This window comes from Phacochoerus africanus, chromosome 1 (assembly GCF_016906955.1).
Source record: "Phacochoerus africanus isolate WHEZ1 chromosome 1, ROS_Pafr_v1, whole genome shotgun sequence".
Classification (NCBI taxonomy): domain Eukaryota; kingdom Metazoa; phylum Chordata; class Mammalia; order Artiodactyla; family Suidae; genus Phacochoerus; species Phacochoerus africanus.
Genome location: NC_062544.1, coordinates 220,864,850 through 220,889,951, shown reverse-complemented (window position 1 = coordinate 220,889,951; position 25,102 = coordinate 220,864,850). Strand labels below are relative to the sequence as shown.

Here is a 25,102-nt window from a genome sequence, read left to right as displayed (position 1 = left end):
AAGGAAAAAAGCTCTCTAGAGAACAACATTTTGTATGTTTAAAAATAACTCCACTGGCTGCCTAGCAAAAGAAAGCTTTCCTCAACTTGGTGTCCACTATCATAACAGAGGGAGAGGGGAACAAGATCCTTCTAGTAATTTAAAATTTATTTTCATTTTGATAGTAACTAATTTTTAAAAATCAATATGAGTATATTCTGGATCATCTAGATGACAAAGTAGTGGTTTGGAATTTCTGAGTCTAAATTTGGTTTTGTGTTTACAACCACAATAACACCAACCTATATTTGTGCACTGAGAAAGTGATATAAATGTACAATTATACAATAAATGCATTTGTACCAAGTGAGAACCAAATTACGTCACATATATGAATGAAGAATTCACAGGCATTTGAAGAGACAAAGAAGGTGGGAGAATTGAGTTATTATTCTACACATGGTACAGGAATGGAAACCCACGTAAAACAAATATAAGGGATTTTTTTTTTTTGGGAGGGCATACCTGAGGCATATGGAAGTTCCCAGGCTGGGGAGTGGAATCAGAGCTAGAGCTGCCAGCCTAGGCCACAGACACAGCAACTCAGGATCCGAGCTGTGTCTGTGACTTACACCACAGCTCATGGCTATGCCAGATCCTTGACCCACTGAGCGAGGACTGGAATGGAACCTACATCCTCATGGACACTAATCATGGATACTAGTTGGGTTCGTTTCCACCACACCACAACAGGAACTCCAAATAAAAGGGCTTTGTATAGATTATTCAAGTTTGAAAAACATTAGCGTGTGATATAGAAACATCAAGAACGCACAAGAGAAAAGGAAGGTACAAAGTATGCAAATTCATCACAAATCTTCTGTTGCCTGGTAATTATAATAGATCATTCCTTGAGGAAAATGCAGAATATGACACAAACTAATAATGGTGGCAGTCTTGATTTAAAAAAAAAAAAAGGATAAGGGCTGCTAAATAAGATCTCATGCCTTCATTTCAGCATTATGTTGCTCACAAACTCTGTATCAGGGGGTCATGTGATGAATACTTAGATTAGATTAAACCCAAAAGAGCTTTTCTTTTCTTTTTCTTCCCCCCACCCCCTCCACTTTTTAGAGCTGTACCCATGACATATGAAGTTCCTGGGCAAGAGGTCAAACTGGAGCTGCAGCTGCTGGCAATAACCACAGCCACAGTCATGCAGGATCTGAGCCATGTCTGCGACCTACACCATACCTCCCGGCAATGCTGGATCCTTAACCCACTGAGCGAGGCCAGAGATTGAACCTGCATCATGGATATTAGCCAGGTTCATCACCGCTGAACCACAACAGGAACTCTTTACTTTTCTTTCTTCATAACAAATAACATGCTTTATTAAAGAAAATATGGAAATATGGAAAAGGAGAAAAAGAAAATAAAATCACCTACACTCTTCTTACCCAACCTACTGTTGGCATTTTGGGGTATTTCCCTGTATTAATTCAATACACCGAATTTTCTTTGCTTTTTGTTTCCCTTTAACATGGCTGAAATCATAGTATACTACAAATCACTTACTATAAACACTTCAACTTGGAGTAACTTTGCTGGATGTAAACTGCAACGCAGCCTCTAAATCCAAATAGACCATGTAGGATTCTCTGAGTTTAGAACCAGTGAGAGACCCTAAATATCTTCTGATCCAGAGTCAAAACAAACTGTAATTAAAAAGATCAAAGAGGAAACTATCTTGATCAGAGAAAGCTACAATCTATAATTCTGGCACCCAAAATACTACTAAGGTCTTTGATTCTAAATAATAAATTATTAGTAAGAAGAGGATTATCTGAAGGTGAGGTGAAGAGAAGTGAATATAGTGATAACTTGAAGGAAAATAACTTGCATCATAATACAAGTTAGAGAGAGAGATACTTCGAATCTGGGATGTAATTTATTGCACCTATGGCTATAAATTACTTCACCTCTTATTGGCTTTGTCACAGCTACCTATGGAATCGTGTATAAGTCATTCGGTATGTTTAGCTAGAGTATGGGAATCTGTAAAATGAGTGATCCACTCTAGTATAAACCCTATTGAGATTCTTTTTTCTTCTGCATACAAGCTCATAATCAAACTGATAGGAAAACATCTTTTTCATAAAATCTCTCTAAAATCATTTCAATTAAGTATCAAAGCAAAAAATAAAAAGTTTTCTTCTAAGTTAGTACTTATGCTCTTAGAATTGATTCCATCTAAATGTTGAGGTTAGGCATTTCCAATGACTAGTGACATCCTGTTGACCTATCAATTGCTTTCAATGTATGCTCTTAGTAAGATCAAGTCATCATTTTATTCCTGTTCCCAAAACACAAACAGGAAAGTAAATGAGAAGAAAAACACAAAATGCCATCTATAGGGAGTCCTGTTGTAGCTCAGTGGTAACGAACGCAACTAGTATTCTGAGGACTAGGATTTGATTCCTGGTCTCACTCAGTGGATTAAGAATCTGGCGTTGCCATATGCCATACATACAGCCTTAAAAAGCAAAAAAACCATCTACAATAAGATCTCTGTATTAATAGTTTAAAAAGAGAATAAAAAAATATATAAAATGTACATCTTCATATGCCATATGGTATTGAACCCCTAACTATGTAAAGGTATAAGCACCTCTATGTAAAGGTATAAGCACCTCTATGTAAAGAAATTACTCCTGAATTTTAAGTAGCCAAAATTTATATACAGGATCCTGCTCCTAATCAAATTCTTTATTTGACTGCTACATATATGTACTACCCTCGCCCTATAAATAAAAACCCAAGCTGGAAACTTTCTACAGGAAGTCAATGAGGATGAAACTATATGCAGTCAATGAAAAACTGAAGTACAACTACACAACTACTTTTATGTGCAGAAGTGCTATTGCACTTTTTACTCTGGCAGCTATCTAGTCTCAAAATAGTTTAATTTAAGAACAATGAGAAATCCAAATACTAGTTAACTACTGGTTAATGTGCTTTCAAAAAACTCTTTTTGACTTACCTTAGTCCAAGGATGTGCCTTAATTTGAGGGAATTTGAATTCTGTGTAGTTTGGGTTCATTTCTCTAATTTGCTCCCTTGTTGGTGTCCCTAGGACCTGCATAAAGAAAGCATGTTATTGTCATATTTTTCTTCACACTTTCAAATAGTCTTTATGTTTTAATGTATTGGATTCTCCAGAAAAAGGAATTCCCAAGTTGTAAAATATGTAACTCATTAAATAAAGCAAACGTTACAAAATATTTTAATTTCTGACTACAGAACCCATGCTACACTATCCTCTACAGACTTTTACGATAATAATAGTGTTAAATCAGGGTTGTAAAATAAAGATAATTCCAAAATATTCAAGTAAAAATCAGGTATCTTCATTTTGTCTAGAAAAACAATTCATTGCAATGACGGCATGTGAAATGAAAATATCTTTTATCCATTTAGTAAAGTAAGCCAAAAGTTTTATTAGCAATGAATAAATATGAGACTCTTATTCAAACATGGTCATCAATAACCCCATTCAATCACTGAATATTAAGTGAGTATCTCCATGTACCAGGAACCACACCATGAAGTATGAAGGATACAAAGAACAAGAGGTTTCCTCTATGAAAAACTTACATATTTGTGTGTGGCAAAAAGTTTAACTATAATACAAGATGAAAATATCAAATACTTTATTGACTCCAGAGCTGTATTAGGCACTAGACAAGGAAAATATATGGATGTGGCTGCACAAAACAGGTGATGGGAAGAAACATCAAATAATAAAAGGAGCACTTTAAAGAAAGATGGCATTTATGACCCATCTTTATAACTCTAGGGCCTGGTATAAAACAAGTTTGTTGAAATAAAATATCAAGTCATTTACGATTCAAGCATAACTTCACAGAAGGAATAGAATGTAATGATTAAGTACTTGATTTGTGGTGAATAATCAGGGCAAAGTAAGAGTTGTTTCTAATTCTCTAGACTTCATTACAACTTCAGAACTTAAAATATTAAGTTCTATTTCTCAAAAGACACTTTTAAGAAAACAAAAGTCAAGACTGAGAAAACATTTGCAAAACATATTCAAAGGACTTGTATCTTGAATACACTAAGACTCTTTATAATTCAAAAAAGGTTTGAATTACAGACAATAAAGACAATGCAATAAAATGGGCAAAAGATATGACCTGACACTTCACCAAAGAAGACACAGAGATGGCAAATAAGCATATGAAAAGATGATCAACATTACTGACCATTATGGAAATGCTAATTGAAACTATAAGATAACCACCTACTAAAAATCTAAAATGAAAAGGATTGATTTTATATATATATAATATGTGTTGGTGAGAATGTAGAGCAACTGAAACTCTCATCCAGTTCTGGTGGAATTGTTAAAGAGTTAAATATATAGTCATCATTCTCACTCCTAGGTATTTACCCAAGAGAACCAAAAGAATGTGTCCATACAAAGACATGGATACTAATGTGCATAGTATCTTTTTGCAACTGCCAGTAAATGGGTATAACTCAAATGTCCACAGATGGTAAACGAACAAATGGTAGTATATTCATACAATGGAATACTACTCAGTTAAAAAGAAAATGAATAACCATACAGAGCAAATGAAGCCAGACCAAAAAAAGTATCTATTGTATAGCTTAATTCATATGGAATTCTAGAAAATTTTGTGCCTATAGTGACAGAAAGAAGATCAAAGGTTGTGAGGGGGTGGAGGAAAGCATTATAAAGAGGTACTAGGAAATTTTCCAGTTATATTTCCAGCTATACAACTTTCTTTCCTTCTTGTAGTCAAACTTCAGCTTTAGAGAGAGAACGTATAATTAGGAAGGGAAATTTCTGGTCTCTATGGATGTAGCTATCAGACATTTATAATTCAGGAATTATCCATACTTAAAAAAAATATGAAGGCTAAAAGGAATCTTAACTTAGCTTTTATTTTTAAATAATAAAGCAAGCCCTTACATTCTGTACTAGACCCTTGATGAAGTGTGTATGTGTGTACATATTGGGAAAAAGGGAAATGAGTGGGAAAAAAAGAGAGTGAAATTTTTGATACTTCTGCCCCCTAAATGCAACACCATTTGATTGTTTTTTTTTTTCTTTTGTCTTTTTGTCTTTTCTAGGGAGGCACCTGAGGCATGTAGAAGTTCCCAGGCTAGGGGTCATATCGGAGCTGGAGCCACTGGCCTATGCCAGAACCAGAGCAATGCGGGATCCAAGCTGCGTCTGTGACCTACACCACAGGTCACAGCAACGCTGGATCCTTAACCCGCTGAGTGAGGCCAGGGATCGAACCCGTAACCTCATCGTTCCTAGTCGGATTCGTTAACCACTGAGCCATGACAGGAACTCCCATTTGATTCTTTTAAGTGCTAAAAAAAAAATAACAACATAACCAAAGCCATTTCTGACAAACCCACAGCAAATATAATACTCAATGAAGAAAAACTGAAAGCCTTCTCACTCAAATCTGGAACAAGACAGGGATGCCCACTCTCACCACTGCTCTCCAACATAGTTTTGGAAGTCCTAGCCACAGCAATTAGACAATCCAAAGAAATAAAAGGCATCCATATAGGAAGAGAAGACATCAAACTGTCACTGTATGCAGATGACATGATACTATACATAGAAAACCCTAAGGACTCAACCCCAAAACTACTTGAACTGATTAATAAGTTCAGCAAAGTAGCAGGATATAAGATTAACATTCAGAAATCAGTCACATTTCAGTATCCTAACAATGAAATATTAGAAAAGGAATACAAAAATACGATACCTTTTAAAATTGCACCTCACAAAATCAAATACCTCGGAATACACCTGACCAAAGAGGTAAAGGACCTATATGCCAAGAACTATAAAACTTTAATCAAAGAAATCAAAGAAGATGTAAAGAAATGGAAAGATATTCCATATTCATGGATTAGAAAAATCAACATTGTAAAAATGGCCATACTACCCAAAGCAATCTACAGATTCAATGCAATCCCTATCAAATTACCCGTGACATTTTTCACACAACTAGAACAAACAATCCATTTATATGGAACCTCAAAAGACCCAGAATCGCCAAAGCAATCCTGAGAAACAAAAACCAAGCAGCAAGCATAACTCTCCCAGAGTTCAAAAAATATTACAAAGCCACAGTCATCAAGACAGTGTGGTACTGGTATCAAAACAGACAGACAGACCAATGGAACAGAATAGAGAATCCGGAAATAAACCCTGACACCTATGGTCAATTCATCTTTGACAAGGGAGGCAAGAACATCAAATGGGAAAAAGAAAGTCTATTCAGCAAGCATTGCTGGGAAACCTGGACAGCTGCATGCAAAGCAATGAAACTAGAACACACCCTCACACCATGCACAAAAATAAACTCCAAATGGCTGAAAGACTTCAATATACGACAGGACACCATCAAACTCCTAGAAGAAAACATAGGCAAAACACTCTCTGACATCAACATCATGAATATTTTCTCAGGTCAGTCTCCCAAAGCAATAGAAATTAGAGCAAAAATAAACCCATGGGGCCTCATCAAACTGAAAAGCTTTTGCACAGCAAAGGAAACCCAAAAGAAAACAAAAAGACAACTTACAGAATGGGAGAAAACAGTTTCAAACGATGCAATGGACAAGGGCTTAATCTCTAGAATATATAAGCAACTTATACAACTCAACAGCAAAAGAGCCAATCAACCAATGGAAAAATGGGCAAAAGACCTGAATAGACTGTTCTCCAAGGAAGACATACAGATGGCCAGCAAACACATGAAAAGATGCTCAACATCTCTGACTATAAGAGAAATGCAAATCAAAACTACCATGAGATACCACCTCACACCAGTCAGAATGGCCATCATTAATAAGTCCACAAATAACAAGTGCTGGAGGGGCTGTGGAGAAAAAGGAACCCTCCTGCACTGTTGGTGGGAATGTAAACTGGTACAGCCACTATGGAGAACAGTTTGGAGATACCTTAGAAATCTATACATAGAACTTCCATATGACCCTGCAATCCCACTCTTGGGCATCTATCTGGACAAAACTCTACTCAAAAGAGACACGTGCACCCACATGTTCATTGCAGCACTATTCACAATAGCCAGGACATGGAAACAACCCAAATGTCCCTCAACAGATGATTGGATTAGGAACATGTGGTATATATACACAATGGAATACTAATACTACTCAGCCATAAAGAAGAACGACATAATGCCATTTGCAGCAACATGGATGGAACTAGAGACTCTCATACTGAGTGAAATGAGCCAGAAAGACAAAGACAAATACCATATGATAGCACTTATAACTGGAATCTAATATCCAGCACAAATGAACATCTCCACAGAAAAGAAAATCATGGACTTGGAGAATAGACTTGTGGCCGCCCAGAGGGAGAGGGAGGGAGTGGGAGGGATCAGGAGCTTGGGGTTATCAGATACAACTTAGGATAGATTTACAAGGAGATCCTGCTGAGTAACATTGAGAACTATGTCTAGATACTCATATTGCAACAGAACAAAGGGTGGGAAAAAAACATGTATACATGTAAGAGTAACTTGATCCCCATGCTGTACAGCAGGGAAAAAAATAAAAAAATAAAAGAAAGAAAGAAAGAAAGAAAAATAACAGCAATGATGTGGAAAAAATTATCTAAAAATGCATACCTTCAATGATGATACAATCCACTAATCCCATTTTAAGGAGTATATATACAACATTGTAGACAAAAGCACAAATTCAAAAATAGAATTAATAAATAAATAGTGATATAGTCATACAATGGTAAACTAATTGGCAAGGAAAATAAATGAACTAGGGCAACACATACCTTATGGATGAATCTCATGCAGCGGTTAAGTTTTCATTCAATAATGAATACATACATTATAACTGTCTTACATAAAGTTTAAAAACAAGCAACACTAAACTTACATTTTAGTTTAGATAGAAAAACTAAATCAAAAGCAAGGGTATATTCACTAGGAAAATCAAGCAGATTATTTAGCTTAATAAAGTGGATGTAGCAAGAGTGAGTGGTATGAGTGTAAGTAGTTCCTCTAATTCTTTTTTTGGCTGCAAATGTGGCATGTGGAAGTTCCTGGGCCAGGGATCCAACCTGCGCCACAGCAACAACCGTGGCTGCTACAGAGACAATGCCGGATCCTTTAACCCACTGTGCCACAAGAGAACTCCAAATTGTAATTCTTAGCAGGAATGGTAGTTACATGGATATTCACTTTATTATTATGCTTAAAACAATATATTTCAATATATTTTTGTATTACAGTATGTTTCACAATAAACAAAATGATGCTTAAGAAATGCCCACTCAAATATTTTTGTGTGTGTGTAGTCTTCTTATATTTATTCATTACTTTGTTAATACAAGGCATGGTCCTAACTCCTTACAAACTAGTAAGAATGCCAAAAGAAATGAGGACTGTATGCTGTCCATTAGTAAATGCATCCTTTTACTGCATGGGTGAATGGATATCATGTGAACTTAGCCATTTTGCTGATTTTCCCATAATTACACACTGTGTAATGAAAAGGTAGGATGCTCCTTGAAGTGAATGTTCTAATTCTTACATGTTTTTTATTATAACCTAAGACTATTCCCAGTGGAAGTAAATTTGTGAAATATACAATAAAACAACTGGGAAACATACGACATATACATAAGGTTTGATAAATATACAAATTTTAATAATTTTACATGAAAGCAAGAAGGTATATACTATGTGTGCATATGTGTATTCACTCCCATATTCTCCCTGAACTCATTTTCTCACAGCCACTTAGAGCTAAACATTTATCCAAAATTTTATACATGAAAAATTTCAAACAGGAGAAAAGTTGTCTTTTTCCTTAATGGTGGAAAACACCTCCTCTTATACCAACTACCTCAATTCTATAATTAATATTTTACCATATTTGGTACATCACATTTCTATCCTTCTATCTATATATGGATCTAACCTTATTTTTTGATGCATCTGAAAGTCAGTTACAGACATGAGTACATGTCCACATACATACAGTTAACTAAGATTCAATATTTATGACCTTTTAATCTAAGCATTTTTTACACATCTAGAATCCTCCTTCAATATATACTATTGCATGGATACGAAAAATTTTTTTACTACAATGGGAAACAATCCCCCCCCAACATACTTTTTGTTTGTACCCACAGCATATGGAAGTTCCTGGGCCAGGGATAAAATCCGAGTCACAGATGCAACCTATACAACAGCTGCAGCAATGCCAGATCTTGACTCATTGTGCAGCATTGGGGATTAAATCCACACTGCCACAGAGACAATGCTGGATCCTTAACCCACTGTGCCACATAATCGCTCTGATGAATATTTATAATATAAAAAGATTCTTTTTTTTTGTCTTTTGTTGTTGTTATTGTTGTTGTTGTTGCTATTTCTTGGGCCGCTCCCGCAGCATATGGAGGTTCCCAGGCTAGGAGTTGAATCGGAGCTGTAGCCACCAGCCTACGCCAGAGCCACAGCAACGCGGGATCCGAGCCGCGTCTGCAACCTACACCACAGCTCACGGCAACGCCGGATCGTTAACCCACTGAGCAAGGGCAGGGACCGAACCCGCAACCTCATGGTTCCTAGTCGGATTCGTTAACCACTGCGCCACGACGGGACTCCAGATTCTTAATTATACTTATAATGGGTGGTCAGGATTTAACTGTGTTTCTTACTGTCAAAATGTGGATATTTGTGACTTTTAAGAAACTTAATTACTAAGTAGTAAGTGGAATCAATGACATAATCATTATCAATTATTTTTTTCTTTTTCTTTTTTTTGCTTTTTAGGGCTGCACATGCAGCATACGGAAGTTCCCAGGCTAGGGACTGAATTGGAGCTGCAGCTGCTGGCCTATACCACAGCTCACAGCAACCCTAGATCTTTAACCCACTGAGCAAGGTCAGGGATCACACCCACGTCCTCATGGATACCAGTTGGGTTTATTACCGCTGAGCCACAATGGGAACTCCATATTTTTTTTCATTTTTTCAATGTTTTATTAAGTATAGTTGATTTACAAGGTTGTGATAATGTCTGCTGTGCAACAAAGTGATTTTGTTATACATACCCACACATCAATTCTCTTTCAGATTCTCTTCCCACACAGATTATCAGAGAATATTGGGTAGAGTCCTCTGTGCTATATAGCAGGTCCCCACCGGCCAATCATTCCATATACTTCAGTGTGCCTATGTCAGTTCTAAACCCCTGGTCATCTCTGCCCTCACCACCTCTTTCTTTTGGTAACCACAAGTTTTTCAAAGTCTGTGAATCTGTTTCATTCTGCAAGTAAGTTCTTTGTATACATTTTTTAGATTCTACATGCAAGTGGTATCATTATGATGTTTGTCTTTCACTAACTTCACTTAGTATGATAGTTTCTAGGTCCATCCTTGCATTATCAATCAGTAAAAAGCAATTAACCAAATAATCTAGCATGTCATCACAAAGTGGCAACAGAAATCTTATTCCTTTGTTACACATGACCTTGAACCACTAAGATGGGGAAACAAGGATTCTAATGTCACAGTCTGTTCTATATTTAATTTCTCTTGCCAAGTATTCAACTACTATAATAATTTCTCCAATCTTTTTTCTTCTCATTTTTAAATCTTAAAACTACATTCTCCCAAGGCTGGCTAATAGAGATGTAAAGTAGATGGGAGAGCCACCAGTCCAGAGGTCAGCAAACTTTTTTTTTAAGGGCCATAGAGTATATATGTTAGACTTTGTGGCCCACAGATCCTCTGCCACTAGTCAACTGTACAACTGTTACGCAAAGCAGACATAATAAACTTTTATTTGCAAAAATAGGCAGCAGACTTCATTTGGTCCCTAGGTCCTAGTGGCAACTGTTGATATAGTCTAAACATTTTTAGGGATGAGAAAAACTAATGCCCAGAAAGAGCAACTTTTCAGAGGTCAGGGCTAATCAGAAGCAGTTCTAGAACATAATTTCAATCTCATCACTGGCAACCCAATTTTAGTAGATGGTTTTGAGGTATCTGTTTACTGACTTGGAGGACAAACAATTTAAGTTTTTTTACTTTGGTAGTTGTGAAAAATGTTGCTATTAAGTAAGAAGGAATACAGCTATAAGAGGAAACAGCATTTAAGATATTCAAGAAGAACCTGGGGGAGTTGTCTACCAAGTGGTGGATATTAAGCATGTCATTTAGAAGAGAGTTTGAGGCTAGAGAAACACCTGCTGCAGAGGTGCTGGGCAGCTGTGAGAGTAACAGGAGAACAGTGCCACAGATGGGGACTCAAAAGACACAAACACATGGAAAAAGGGAAGTTTTAAAAGAAGGCTGTGACAAAAGTCTGAGAGATTGGAAGAGGTCCCACAGACGATGATACGAGGGAGGACTAGGAAAGTAAACATTTAAAGGACAGAGAGGTATGAATCTGACACAACAAGCCTAAGTAAAATAAAGCCCCAGAGGTGCTTGCTAATGCTGGCCATGAAGACTTTCTTTCTGACCCTGGTGAGATCAGTCATGAGAAGAGCAAGCAGACCATAATCATCTGAAATGAGTAAGTAAAGATAGCACATATAAGTCTCTTTTTAAGAAGCATATCAGTGAGGGAAAGAAGAGAACAAAAAAAATATTTGAGTAACAAGTATGAAAAAATTCTGTGCCAAGTATATTAATTTTCTCACTTAAAATTTATAGATACTCTGGAGTTCTTGCTGTGGTGCAGCAAGTAAGGAATCTGACTATGGAGGTGCAGGTTTGATGCCCAGCCTGGGGCAGTGGGTTAAAGGATCTGGTATTGCTGCAGCTGTGGCTATGATTGGCTCCCTGGCCCAGGAACTTCTACATGCTGCAGGTGTGGCCAAAAAAAAAAAGAAAAGAAAAAGAAAAATCACTTTCTTAAACTCTATTGGTTGTACCACAAAATAAAATCTGAATCCTTTAGTATTGTGCAGGATATATTCAGATTTTATAAGATCACAAGGGTAGGAGTTCCCTTTGTGGCTCAGTGGTTAATGAACCTGACTAGTATCCCTGAGGACATGGGTTCAATCCTTGGTCTTGCTCAGGGGTTAAGGATCTGGCATTGCTGTGAGCTGTGGTGTAGGTCACAGAAGTGGTTTGGGTCCTGAGTTGCTATGGCTGTGGCGTAGGCCGGCGGCTACATCTCCAATTCAATGACCCCTAGCATGGGAACCTCCATATGTTGCAGGCGCAGCCCTCAAAAGACAGGAAAAAAAAAAAAAAAAAAAGATCACAAGGGTATAGTTAAAAGTTAAACCAAAAAAGTTAGACTCTTCTTGACAACTTAAAAAAAAAATGACTTAAATAAAATATCCCCATACCATGGGTAATTCAACTAAATAAAAGTATCCTGAACTGTTATTATCAAGAATTATAGATCTTAGGCAAGAATAGAATAATACGAAGAAATATAGGCATCTAACTGGCTAAACAAGATCAAAAAGTGCAACAAATATCAAACCTGTTTTATAAATTTTTATAAAAATTCTTTTAATAACTTAGAAATTTTGATAAATCACATTCAGGTTCCCTTAGCTGTAGATTTTCACTATAAGTCCCATGTTTACTCATGTCTAAGTATATCTGCAATACCAAATACATGAGTTTAGTATTTTCCTAGTGGTTGTTCCACATTTATAAAACTTTGACTGGAATGTTAAATGATGGGCAAGTTCTTTGGATGTGCACATTGTAAGTAATTTTATTGTCTAGAATTTTTAATCTCAAGGCCTGAGTAACAGAAACCATTGTTAGAGAACTGCTTTGGGTATAAATATCATGCTTATCTAAAAGAGAGGCATAACTACTTTAAGGTGTTCTAATGTAAACTAAAAGCCTTATATAACACAGTGCAATTCTGTAAAACTTTGCATCAGTAGTTCAATACTTTTGGAATGTCATGCATAGGCTTGTACTACTTAAAAAAAAAAAAAGACAGTATTATGGACTTCTGCTTCTAATCGTTACTAAGTAACTGATACCAGAATTGCCCTCCAGGTATAAACAAATAGAAAACTGACTAAATACTCCTTAAAAAAGAAGGTAAATATGACCCAAGCGTGTGTGGGGGGGGGGCACAGGGAAATGAGTCAATAGTCATGGATCCAAAAATGACAGAGACGACAGAATTGACAAATAAAGATTATAAAACAATTATAATGAGAACACAAAAGAATCAGAGTAATTAATTGTACAGTTGATAAATATGATATGGATGTCTAGAGACTCTAATACTAAGTGAAGTAAGTCAGAAAGAGAAAGACAAATACTCTATCACTTATATCTGAAATCTAATATATGGCACAAATGAACCTATCTACAGAAAAGAAACAAACTCATGGACTTGGAGAATAGACTGGTTGCCAAGGAAGAGGGGGAGGGAGTGGGAGGGTCTGGGAGTCTGGGGTTAGTAGATGCAAACTATTGCATTTGGAGTGGATAAGCATTGTTATCCTGCTGTACAGCACAGGGATATCTAGTCACTTATGATGGAACATAATAGAGGATAATGTGAGAAAAAGAATGCAGTATGTGTGACTGGGTCACTGTGCTCTACAGCAGAAACTGACAGAACACTGTAAATCCACTATAATAGAAAAAATAAAAATCTTAAAAAAAAAGAAAAATATGAGGTGTGGGAGTTCTTAATGTGGCACAGAAAAAACGAATCCGACTAGCACCCATGAGGAAGTGGGTTTGATTTCTGGTCTCACTCAGTGTGTCAGGGATCCAGCGTTGCTGTGAGTTGTGGTGTAGGTCGCAGATGCAAGTTGGATCCCATGTTGCTGTGGCTGTGGTGTAGGCAGGCAGGCAGCTATAGCTCCAATTTAACCCCTAGGCCTGGGAACTTCCATATGCCTTGGGTGCGGATCTAAAAAGGAAAAAAAAATATATGATATGTGAAATGAAAACTTCCCTGGAGATTTAACAGCAGATTGGATACCACAGAAAATGGTGAACTTAAAGAAACAAACAAAAAACAGTAGAAGCTATCAAAGGTGAAACATGAAGCATGAAGGTTAAAAAAGACTATAAAAACATGAATATGTGATTGGAGTTAGAAAAGGGGGTTGAGGAAACAGATGTAGAAAAACTACCTGAAGAAATAGTGGCCAACATTTTTCCAAATTTGATGAAAATTCAATGAAAATCTCAAGGAAATCCAAGTAGTATAAACATAAAAAACATTACAAGTCACGATCAACTAATAAAAGCCACTAATAAAGGGGAAAATATTTCCCAAAACAAAGAGACATTTTGTACAGTCAACAGTAAGAATGACAGCTGATTTATCAGAAACAATTCAAGTCAGAGGAAAATGGAGATTTTTCCAAAGAAATAAAAAAGTGGAAAACAAAAAATTCTATATCCAGTGAAAATATCCTTCAAAAGTCATTATTAGGCAAACAAAAGCTGAGAGTTTATTACCAGGAGATTTTCACTACAAGAAAATACTTCGGGAGGAAAGAAAGCAATGCCAAATGGAAATTTCTATCTATACAAAGGAATAAAGAGCATAAAAATGGTAAATATGTAGCTATATGTATGATATTCCCCCTTGCTTTTTAGTTTCTTAGAAGAAAGCAGTGTTTAAAGCAAAATAATAAAGCACTGTAGAAATAAAATATATGACAACAACAGCACAAAAGATAGGAAGGGGAAATGGAAACACACTGTTGTAAGATTCTTACTTTAAATGCAAAGTGGTACATTATTACTTGCAGATGGTGATAGAGTAGGAAGTCTATTTTCAATCTTAGAACAAACTCTATAAAAAAATGCAACATGGAGGTTTAGCTTAAAAAGTACTCTTTGTAGCCACAAGTTAACTGTAAAAGAGAGAAAAAAGGAACAATAAAAAGAAAATAAATTATCAAGGTAGAATACTTAAACCCAACCATATTGGTAATTACATTGAATGTAAATGGTCTAAATACTCGTTAAAAGTCAGAAATTATCAGACTCAATTAAAAAGACCTAAGTATATATTGTCTATAAGAAATGAACATATAACATGAATTATAAAAACACGTAGTTAAAAGTAAAAGGATGCAAAAAAGATATACCATGCAAATACTAATGATAAGAAAGATGGGACGCCTTCATTAATATGGGAAGATTGTAGAATTTAGGACAAGGAAATTAAACAGAAATAAAGGGAGACATTTTCTAAAGATAAAAACAATTTTAAGACTAAATTTAAAATTATTATGAATACAATGTATTGATGATAATGTAAAATGCTAGAATTCTCATACACTGCTGGTGGGAGTGAAAAGTAGTGTAACTGCTTTGGAAAAGTTTGATTTTTTTTTTTATAAAGTTAACATACACTTATCATATGACCAGCAATTGCAGTGCTAGTTATTTAATGAAGAGAAATATATACATATGTTTGCAAAAATACCTATAAACAAAGAAGCTTTACTCATAGTTGTCAAAACCAAAAAACAAGTCAAACGTCCATATGCAGATGAAAGGATAAACAAATTGTCGTATATTCATAGAATACAGCTCAGTATAAAGAATAAGTAAATTAAAAAAAACAAAACGTGGATGAATCTCAAAAACATAACGTTGAGACAAAAAAGCCAGATACAAAAGAAATATACTACATGACTCCATTCATATGAAATTCTATAATAGGAAAAACAAATCTGTAGTGACGGAAAGACCAATGATAACCTGAAACAGAAGATGGGAGACTGCAAAGAGACATGAACAATGTGATCACCTGTCTCAGCCCACTGGGATTAACCTGGTGAAACCCTCAGTCCCAGGCAAACTGGGACATTTGGTTACCCTAGGCTGTACACAAGAACATTTTTTGGGTGATGCTATTACTACATTAAATACAACGGTATGTTTAACCTTATTCTGTTGCTATTTTAAGGCTACCATTAAAAGTATCAATCTGTTAAACTCTAAAATCAGAATTGTTTTAAATACAGTATGCGTAGTCTTTAAGAAAGCAAAGGTATGAGTTAAGATACAAAGGAATATAAGAAGCTAAGGTAAGACATAATTAAGAGACATTAAATCCTTCATTCATTCTTTTTTGGCCTCGCCTGAGGCAGGCACAAGTTACTGGGCCAGGGATCAAACCCACGAGAGCAATGACTCAAGTCACAGCAACACTTAACCTGCCAGGCCACCAGGGAACTCCCTAAAACACTTTTATTGAGTTCCTACTTTCACAGAGCTCTAGGGCAGAGAGACCTGTACATTATAAATCAACTATAATGAAGATCAATACAACAAAATGAACACAGATGATGTGTGAGGTGAAGTGCTACAATCCACTGGAGTAAGGAAGAGATTCAAGAAAGGATTCTGGAGGGAGAGATAAGAGGTTATTTTACTTAAGGAATCTAGGAAGCAAATGAGTCAGATGCACATTTTATCTGCTCTAGGTATGAAGTGAAAAACAGCATGATTTGGATAACTAATCTGAGAGAATAAGGATGAGAAGTGGATGGGTGGCAACATTACAGGCTGAAAGGCAAACAAGTGACTATTTATGAAAACCTAAGATTCTGAATGCATCAACATCTACAATCAATACAACAAAAATAAAGCATTTCAATAAATCAACTATTTGATTGCCACTTCTGAGTTTATCTTAGTTTTATGTTGTTTCCATTAGGTTTAGAGAAAATTTCTCTATCAGCTGATTTATTTCAGCTGATTTATATTTGGAAACTCTGAAATCATATACTTAAGCTTTACATTTTACAGATTTTTAAAAAGTATGTTTGACATGGATTTTATTATTCAGACACAAAACAAGTCTTAGGGCTTCCCTGAATTTTAAGAGATAGAAGAGCAATTTTTCACCCAAACTTTTAAAGATACACTTAAAAATAGTAATTATTTATGAATTTCCTAAAAACAGAGTCCCTCCATGACTTAAAGGAAAAGAAAATGCACATAATGTTATATGCACATTGTTTAAAGTATGATATTTAACTGAATAAAAGGGGGGATTTTCAAAATTATCACACTATTGGGAAGAGTATGCACTCTCAGTTATCTGTTATTAGAATAAGATCTTTCCATTTATTTCAAAAAAGCACTTGTCAAGTGCATCATCCTAAAACATCACCGAGGCAGAAAGACTCAAACAACCAGAGATTCATGGCATAAGATTTTGGGGATGCTGTTCATCCCTTTTAATCTGTACCCAATCCCATCATGTTTAATATTTTTTCATTCACCTAGTTGCAAATTTAGCTAGACACAAATAATAACAAGCCAGGAATTATGATTTGCATCTTCAAAGAAATAAAGCCAAAAATCATCTGACAAAAGCATTGAAATCAATTTCTTTCCCAGCCTTGCGTTGAGCCTTGCTCAACACCAGAGGTCGCCAAACTTCAACAATAGAGTTGTACATGTAGCCTTTAAAGCAAATGCCAAGTTAACGAGATCCTATTAGAAATCTGTTAATCCTCTGCTTGAAATCTTGCAGTGACTTTTAACTGTCTAAGTCTAATATGTTTAGGCCAATGCCCACAGCTCCAGCCTTCTCTCTCCTGGTAAACTTATACTCTATTCCCACCATTCAGAACCTTAGGCTCAAACCATAAAGCACTACACAACAGACAAGACACAACAGACCTGACAACGTTAAGTATCTTCATCCAAATTAGCATGTATGTCCTCCAGTCCCTTCCCTTCTCTAAATAGAATACATCTCCATGTTTCAAGATTCAGCTGAAGAGTTACCTCTTCTATGAAGCCTTTTCAGATAGCACTACCTCCAAATAGGATGCTTCTGCCTTTGTACCCTGCTCAGGCTTCTGGGATCATACCTGCCTTACTCCACTGATCTCAGTTTTTCCCTTCCTCCTCTCAATGAGTTTCTGAACTTGAGGGCAAAGATTCTTTATGTTCTAGCCCAGATGGTTAATAAATCAACATGTTGTTAATATAGATGCACCCTGAAAGGCTAAAGGGATACATGGCCAGGCCTATACATAATGGATTTAATCAAAGCTTTTAAAATAAGTAGATGAAAATTGTACAACACAGGCCAAGAGAGATTATACATAGTATGGCTGGATAATTAAACATCTTCACTTCTTTTCTGCATAAAAGAACTATCTATTCAAATTGGATAACTGTCAGGTTGACTGCATATATCATAAACCTGACAAATTTCTCTAATTAGAAAACTAGAAAACATGTCACTGAGTTATTCTTTTTCAAAATATCAGTACTCTACTGATAATGGAATCATTACCATACATTTTTACCTTCACAGGATTGATATAAAATGTATTCCCTTTTGTATACCCCTATAATTTACAAGTTTTCCTTTTTTAAATCCACTGGATATAGGTAGCTAAAATACTTAATTCTCAACACATGCAGTTTTATCCAGTTTCTATCTACCTCTTTCCTATAATATATGAGTGAAGTTTTGGTATAAGGAAACTTTGTGTTGGGGGGAGGGGGTGTATGCAATGTTTCCACCTCAGGGTTTTCTTCTGATTTCCAAAAGGCAAAATCCTCTTACCCTTCTCTCCCCTGGGAGGAAAAAAAAGGCTATAGCAATAGCAGCACAAATCTTTAAATCCCATTAGGAACATCAGTGAAGGAAAAAGCACCAAATAGTCATGTTATTTGAACACAATTGAACAACTTGGAAAAGGATTTACTCAGCCTGGGAGGATGAACTAGTGCAGGAGGACCCCTTTGTGTGTCTGTGTTCTCTTCCATCTGTCACTTAACTTGATGTGGGTCCTGTGCAAAACTATGGTCAGAGTTTACTGCCTTCCTTAAAATACAGTGGAAACAACAAAACCTTATCAAAAGTCCTGTAGGTAAATGTTCCCATTCTTTGACTTAAAAAAAAAATTGAGATATACTTCATATAATCATGACAAGCATCCCTTTAAACATACAACTGATTTTTTAAAAGTATATCCACAGAGGTGTACAACCATCAACTGCTATATAATTTCAAAACATGTTTATCACCTCAAAATGAAACCCTGGACCCATGAACAGTTACTCCCATTTCCACTCTTCCCAATTCCTAATGACCACTACAGATCTGCTTATTTGGGACATTTCACATAAATGGAATCCTGTAACCTGGTCTTCTGTGTCTGATATTTTCCTTATCCATTCATCAGCTAATGGGCATTTGAAATGTTTCTACTTTTTGGCTATAAAGAATTCTGCTATGAACATTCATGTACAAGATTTTGTGTGGATAGTTTTCAATTCATTTCTATTTCTATTCATTCCATATTACTGGGTCATATGGTAACTATGTTTAATGTTTTGAGGAAGTGCAGAACTATTTTTTTGTTTCAATTTCTCCACATCCTTATCAACAGTAGCTGCTGTCTTTTTTTAGCCATTCTAATGAATGTGATGGAGTATTCACTAGTTTGCATTTCTCTAATGACTGACATGGCTGAGCTTTTTTTTTTCTTCTTACTGTTACTTGTATGTTTTCTTTGGAGAACTGTCAATTTAGATCCTTTGTCCATTTTGTTTGTTTTTTTGTTGTTGTTGTTGTTGTTTAGGGCCACACCTGTGGCATATGGAGGTTCCCAGGCTAGGGGTCCAATCAGAGTTACAGTTGCCGGCCTTCACCACAGACACAGCATCACGGGATCCTTAACCCACTGAGAGAGGCTAGGGATTGAACCCGCAACCTCATGGTTCCTAGTCGGATTTGTTTCTGCCGTGCCACAAAAGGAACTCTCTTTTGTCCATTTTTTAATTAGGGTGTCTTTTTATTGTTGAGTTTTAAGAGTTCCTTATTCTGGATACAAGTCCCTTATCACATAGATGATTTGTAAAATTTTCTCATTCTATGTGTTGTCTTTTAATTTTCTGGATGGTATCCTTTGAGGCACAAATTTTCTGATTTTGTAGTTTTAAAGTTCAAAGTATCGGTTTTTTCTATTGTCACTTAATGCTTTTTTTTTTTTTTTTTTTTAAGGGCTGGACACGTGGCTTATGAAGATTCCCAGAATAGGGATCAAATCAGAGCTACAGCTGCCGGCCTACACAGCAATGCCAGATCCGAGCCCCGTCTGCAACCTATACCACAGCTCACAGCAACACCAGATCCCCAACCCACTGAGCAAGGCCAGGGATCGAACCCACAACCTCATGGTTCCTAGTTGGATTTGTTTCCGCTGAGCCACAACAGGAACTCCAATTGTCACTTAATGCTTTTCATGTCACATCTAAGAAGCCATTACCTAACTGAAGGTCACAAAGATTTATACCTGTTTCTTTCCGAGAGTTTTATAGTTTTGTTCTTATGTTTAGGTGTATCCATTTTGAGTTAATTTTTTATATGGTGTGAGAATTAGGGGTCCAACTTAATTCTTTTGCATATGGATATCTTGTTGCACAAGTATCACATGTTAAAAAGACTATTTTTTTTCCTGTTGAATTTGCCTTGGAACCCTTGTCAAAAGGATCATAAATGGAAATGTTTATTTCTAAGACTCTCAATTCTACTCCATTGATCTATATGCCTGGGCTCGTGCCAGGACTATACTCTCCCACCTCCCCTTTCTTGAAATTTAACTAACAAAATTATAAGATACACAAAATGTACACAGTGATGATTTTATATGCATATGCATTAAGAAAAGATTCTCCCAACAATAAGTGCTAGAGAGGGTGTGGAGAAAAAGGAACCCTAGTACACTGTTGCTGGGATTGTAAATTGGTGCAACCACTGTGGAAAGCAGTGTGGAGATTCCTCAGAAAACTAAAAATAGAACTACCATTTGATCCAGCAATCCCACTCCTGGGCATCTATCCAGAGAAAACCACGACTCGCAAAGACACATGTTCACAGCAGCACTATTTACAATAGCCAAAACATGGAAACAACCTAAATGTCCACTGACAGATGAGTGGATCCAGAAGATGTGGTACATATACACAATGGAATATTACTCGGCCATTAAAAAGAATGAAATACTGGTATTTTTAGCAGCATGGACGGACCTAAAAATTATCATGCTAAGTGAAATCAGCCATACAATGAGACACCAATACCCAATGCTTTCACTGACATGTGGAATCTGAAAAAAGGACAGACTGAACTTCTTTGCAGAACAGATGCTGACTCACAGACATTGAAAAACTTATGGTCTCCGGAGGAGACAGTTTGGGGGGTTGGGGGATGTGCTTGGGCTGTGGGATGGAAACCCTGTGAAATCAGATTTGTTATGATCATTATATAACTACAGATGTGATAAATTCATTTGAGAAATTTAAAAAAATTTAAAAAAAGATTCTCCCACCTAATTAATTACTATATTCATCACCTCAAACTTTTCTTTATTCCCTTTTCTTTTTTGGTGAAAACATTGAAGTTAATAGTGTTGTCAACCACAGCCATCACATTTCACATTACATCCTCAGAGAACTTATTCATCTATTAAAGTCTGTGTGCTCTTTGCCAACCTTTCCTCTCATTTCCTCCACCCCAATCCTCAAGCCCTTGGCAACCACTTTTCCATTTTGTTTCTGTAACTTGACTCTTCTTTTTAGACCCTACATACAAGTAGCTGCCTTTCTCTGTCTGGCTTATTTCATTTAGCAAACTTCTATAACGTCCATTCATGTTGTTACAAATGGCAGGATGTCTTTCTTTCTCGTGGCTGAATAATATTCCATTGTATATGCACTGTCTTGATTACTGCAGCTGTGTAAAAAGTTTAAAAAATGGGAAGTATAACTTTACTCTTCTTTTTTAAGACTGTTTTGACTCTCATTTTTTCTTCCTGAATAAAATTACTTGGCAACAAGTCCCCTCCTCCCCTCTCAATAAGTGACTATTATTTTCATTATGCAAAATATTCAACATAAAGTGAAAAAGTCATTCTTGGTTAAAACATATTCACTGAGGTCAAAGAACTTTTTTTCCTAGGTGAATCTCAGCCACAATGGTATGCTCAAACTAGCAGTGTAATACAGAAAGCGTGGGGGGCTGTGTATGGAATCAGAGCTCTTGAGTTAAAAAAAAATTCTCACCACATTTCCCAAACTTTAAAAACATTATTACCCCACCCCCAAGAAAAGCAAATATTTTATACACACATCATGCAAATCTTGCTTCTTTGAGGATCACTAACATAGTTCTCTGCAGTACCACAAGCCAAGATTTTCTTCACACTTTCCTTCTATTATATGTATCAGTAAAACAATTAAAAATTATGTTTTATAAATATGAAATATTCAGTATCCTTTTAACAAAATAAATGTCCTTGTACAAGGTTCCAGTGTTTACTTTTGACAGCATTCAACTGTTAACAATCAGTGCTCTCCAATTTGTAATCTTTTGCAAAAAAAAGGAAGCAGATTTTTTAGTAAAACACAGGTCTTGAAATTAGATTCATCAGAAGGGTGAAGTGATATTATTGCCTTTGAAAAGAAATTATATATTTGGGTTCTCAAAGATTTGATAATTAACTTCTTTATATAAATAATAAATGTCCCCCAAATTCCCCAAGACATGGGGAAGATGAATGGGTAAAGAAGATGTGGAAAGAACACACACACACACACACACACACACACGGATAAAGAAGATGTGGAGAGAATACACACACACACACACACACACACACACACACGGATAAAGAAGATGCAGAATGAATACACACACACACACGGATAAAGAAGATGTGGAGAGAATACACACACACACACACGGATAAAGAAGATGCAGAATGAATACACACACACACACACAAATACTACTCAATCATAAAAAATAAAATGCCATATGCAGAAACAATGGATGGACCCAGAGATTATCATACAAAGTAGATCAGAAATAGACAAATACCATATGATATAACTTATATGTGGAATCTAATAAAAATGATACAAAAGAACTTATCTGCAAAATAGAAACAGACTCAGGCATAGAGAACAATTTGTGCTTGCCAAGGGAGAAGGTGGGGGGGAAGACTGAGAGTGTGGGCTTAGCAAATACAAACCACTATATAGCCTGTGGTAGACCATAATGGAAAAGCAAATGAAAAATAATATATATGTATATGTATAAGTGAATCACTTTGCTAACATACCAGAAACTAATACACTGTAAATCAACTATACTCCAATAAAAATTTCTTTAACAAGTATATGTTTAGTGTCATGTTTTCCTAAAAGAGATATATCCAGATTTAAAAGGGTAGTTACTAAAACTTTGGAAGCTCTAGAGGAATTCTATCATGAAGAGGTGGATTCTAATTCTGCCAGAAAGAAATGATCAAATTATTGCTAAGCATAAATAAATGTTTACAGAGTAAATCAAAGAATATCTCTAGGAATATTAATACATTTAAAACTTAAATTCTACAGAACGGTTGATTTCTTTCAGTCAGTTTTATGATATTTTAAATTGTGTCTCCCCCTCCTCACAGGATTTGGTGAGGAGTTTTTTTGCTGTTTTTTGTTTTCGTCTTTTTAGGGTCATATCCACAGCATATGGAGGCTCCCAGGCTAGGAGTCAAATTGGACCTATAACTGCCAGCCTATGCCACAGCCACAGCAACTTGGGATCCGAGCCATGTCTGCGACCTATACCACAGCTCACAGTAATGCCAGATCCTTAACCCACTGAGCAAGGCCACGGATTGAATCTGCATCCTCATGGATGCTAGTCAGATTCATTTCCACTGAGCCACACCAGGAACTCCAGTTTTATGATGTTTTAATCTAAAAATTGAACTCTAAAGTTCACCTTTCCTTACTTGAAATTTATGTTTTAAAATTTGCAGGGAGAAAAGAAATCATTAGTAAAACCTACAGCATTCTCAGGTCCAGAACTTCTAGACTGCTGTTGATTCATCTGGGAAATTTTGGGGACATCTGTCATTTATATAAGGAAGTTAATTATCAAATCTTTGAGAAGCCAAATATATCAGGTTTTCAAAGGTAATAATATATCACCTCACCTTTATGATATTATTCTCAGAATCAATTATGTAATTCAGAATATAATCATACAACAGAATCTATACAGTTATTAAATACATCACTTAGTCGACATACACTGCTTCACGTGAAAAATACAATTAATTATTTAGGAAAAAAAGATGGCATTTTTGTTTTAACATACATATGCAAGGAAAAGCATATCAAAATATTCATAGAAGCTATTTTTCATGACATGCCAGAACAGAAAATGATTGCTTTTGTTCTTTGTATTTGTGTCTGGGTATGTTTTCTGCACTGAGCATAAAAAATTACAGTGTATACAATTATAAAAAGTTATCATTATTAAAAAATGCTACCTCCTCCAAGCCTTCAGAAGACTCTTTTTCTAAATAACCCTACTGCTATGGTAGAGGTGGCAAAGGACCATGTTATGTAATGGAATCTGTTTGTGAATTCTTGACAGAAGGTCTCCCAAAATATTTTATTTTTATCTAGATGTCTGAAACACCATCAGATATTTCTTAAGGTTATTTTAACTAGGATGTTAAGGAAGAATGTAAGAAAAAAAAATCTTATTTTAAGTCCCTTTTTACAAATGCTTTGAAAATCCAAGCAGTTTTTGATACTCAGGGGTTAACTGGCATAATGAGATTCTGTTCTAATAATCTTACATATGAAATCAACCTCAGAAAGCTAAATGTTTGTCAAGCTTAAAAATGATTTTTCAACACTTTTAATTCCATTCTGCCTTATACTTTTAACTTACTCTGCAGACGATATAAATTCTAATTTTATTCTAAATATTTTGTAAAACTCTTATTAGAGAATAGGTAGGGAGTTAGCTCAGTTTATAAAATTCTTGTGTTACTCATTCTGTAAATTATTGGCATGGACATTCATGCCAATGAAATTTAATAAACAACAATTACAACAATCACTAACTTTTCTTATTAATTCACAGGTAATCCAAATTCATGAATGAACAATGACCTAACAGCTTAGTTCAATTTAAATATTTACTGAAAACTATTTTGGTGCTCTCAGATATTAAAACAAAG

General features: G+C 35.7%; 1 protein-coding gene across 3 annotated transcripts in view; it reads right to left on the bottom strand.

Annotated features, from left to right (window-relative positions):
- GSK3B (glycogen synthase kinase 3 beta) overlaps positions 1-25,102 on the bottom strand; it is a 227,803-nt gene that overhangs the window by 42,157 nt on the left and 160,544 nt on the right. For all 3 annotated transcript variants that reach the window (XM_047791405.1, XM_047791390.1, XM_047791399.1), the window contains exon 8: positions 3,023-3,118. In XM_047791405.1, the coding sequence (XP_047647361.1) occupies positions 3,023-3,118 (96 nt within the window). The remainder of the gene's footprint in view (positions 1-3,022; positions 3,119-25,102) is intronic.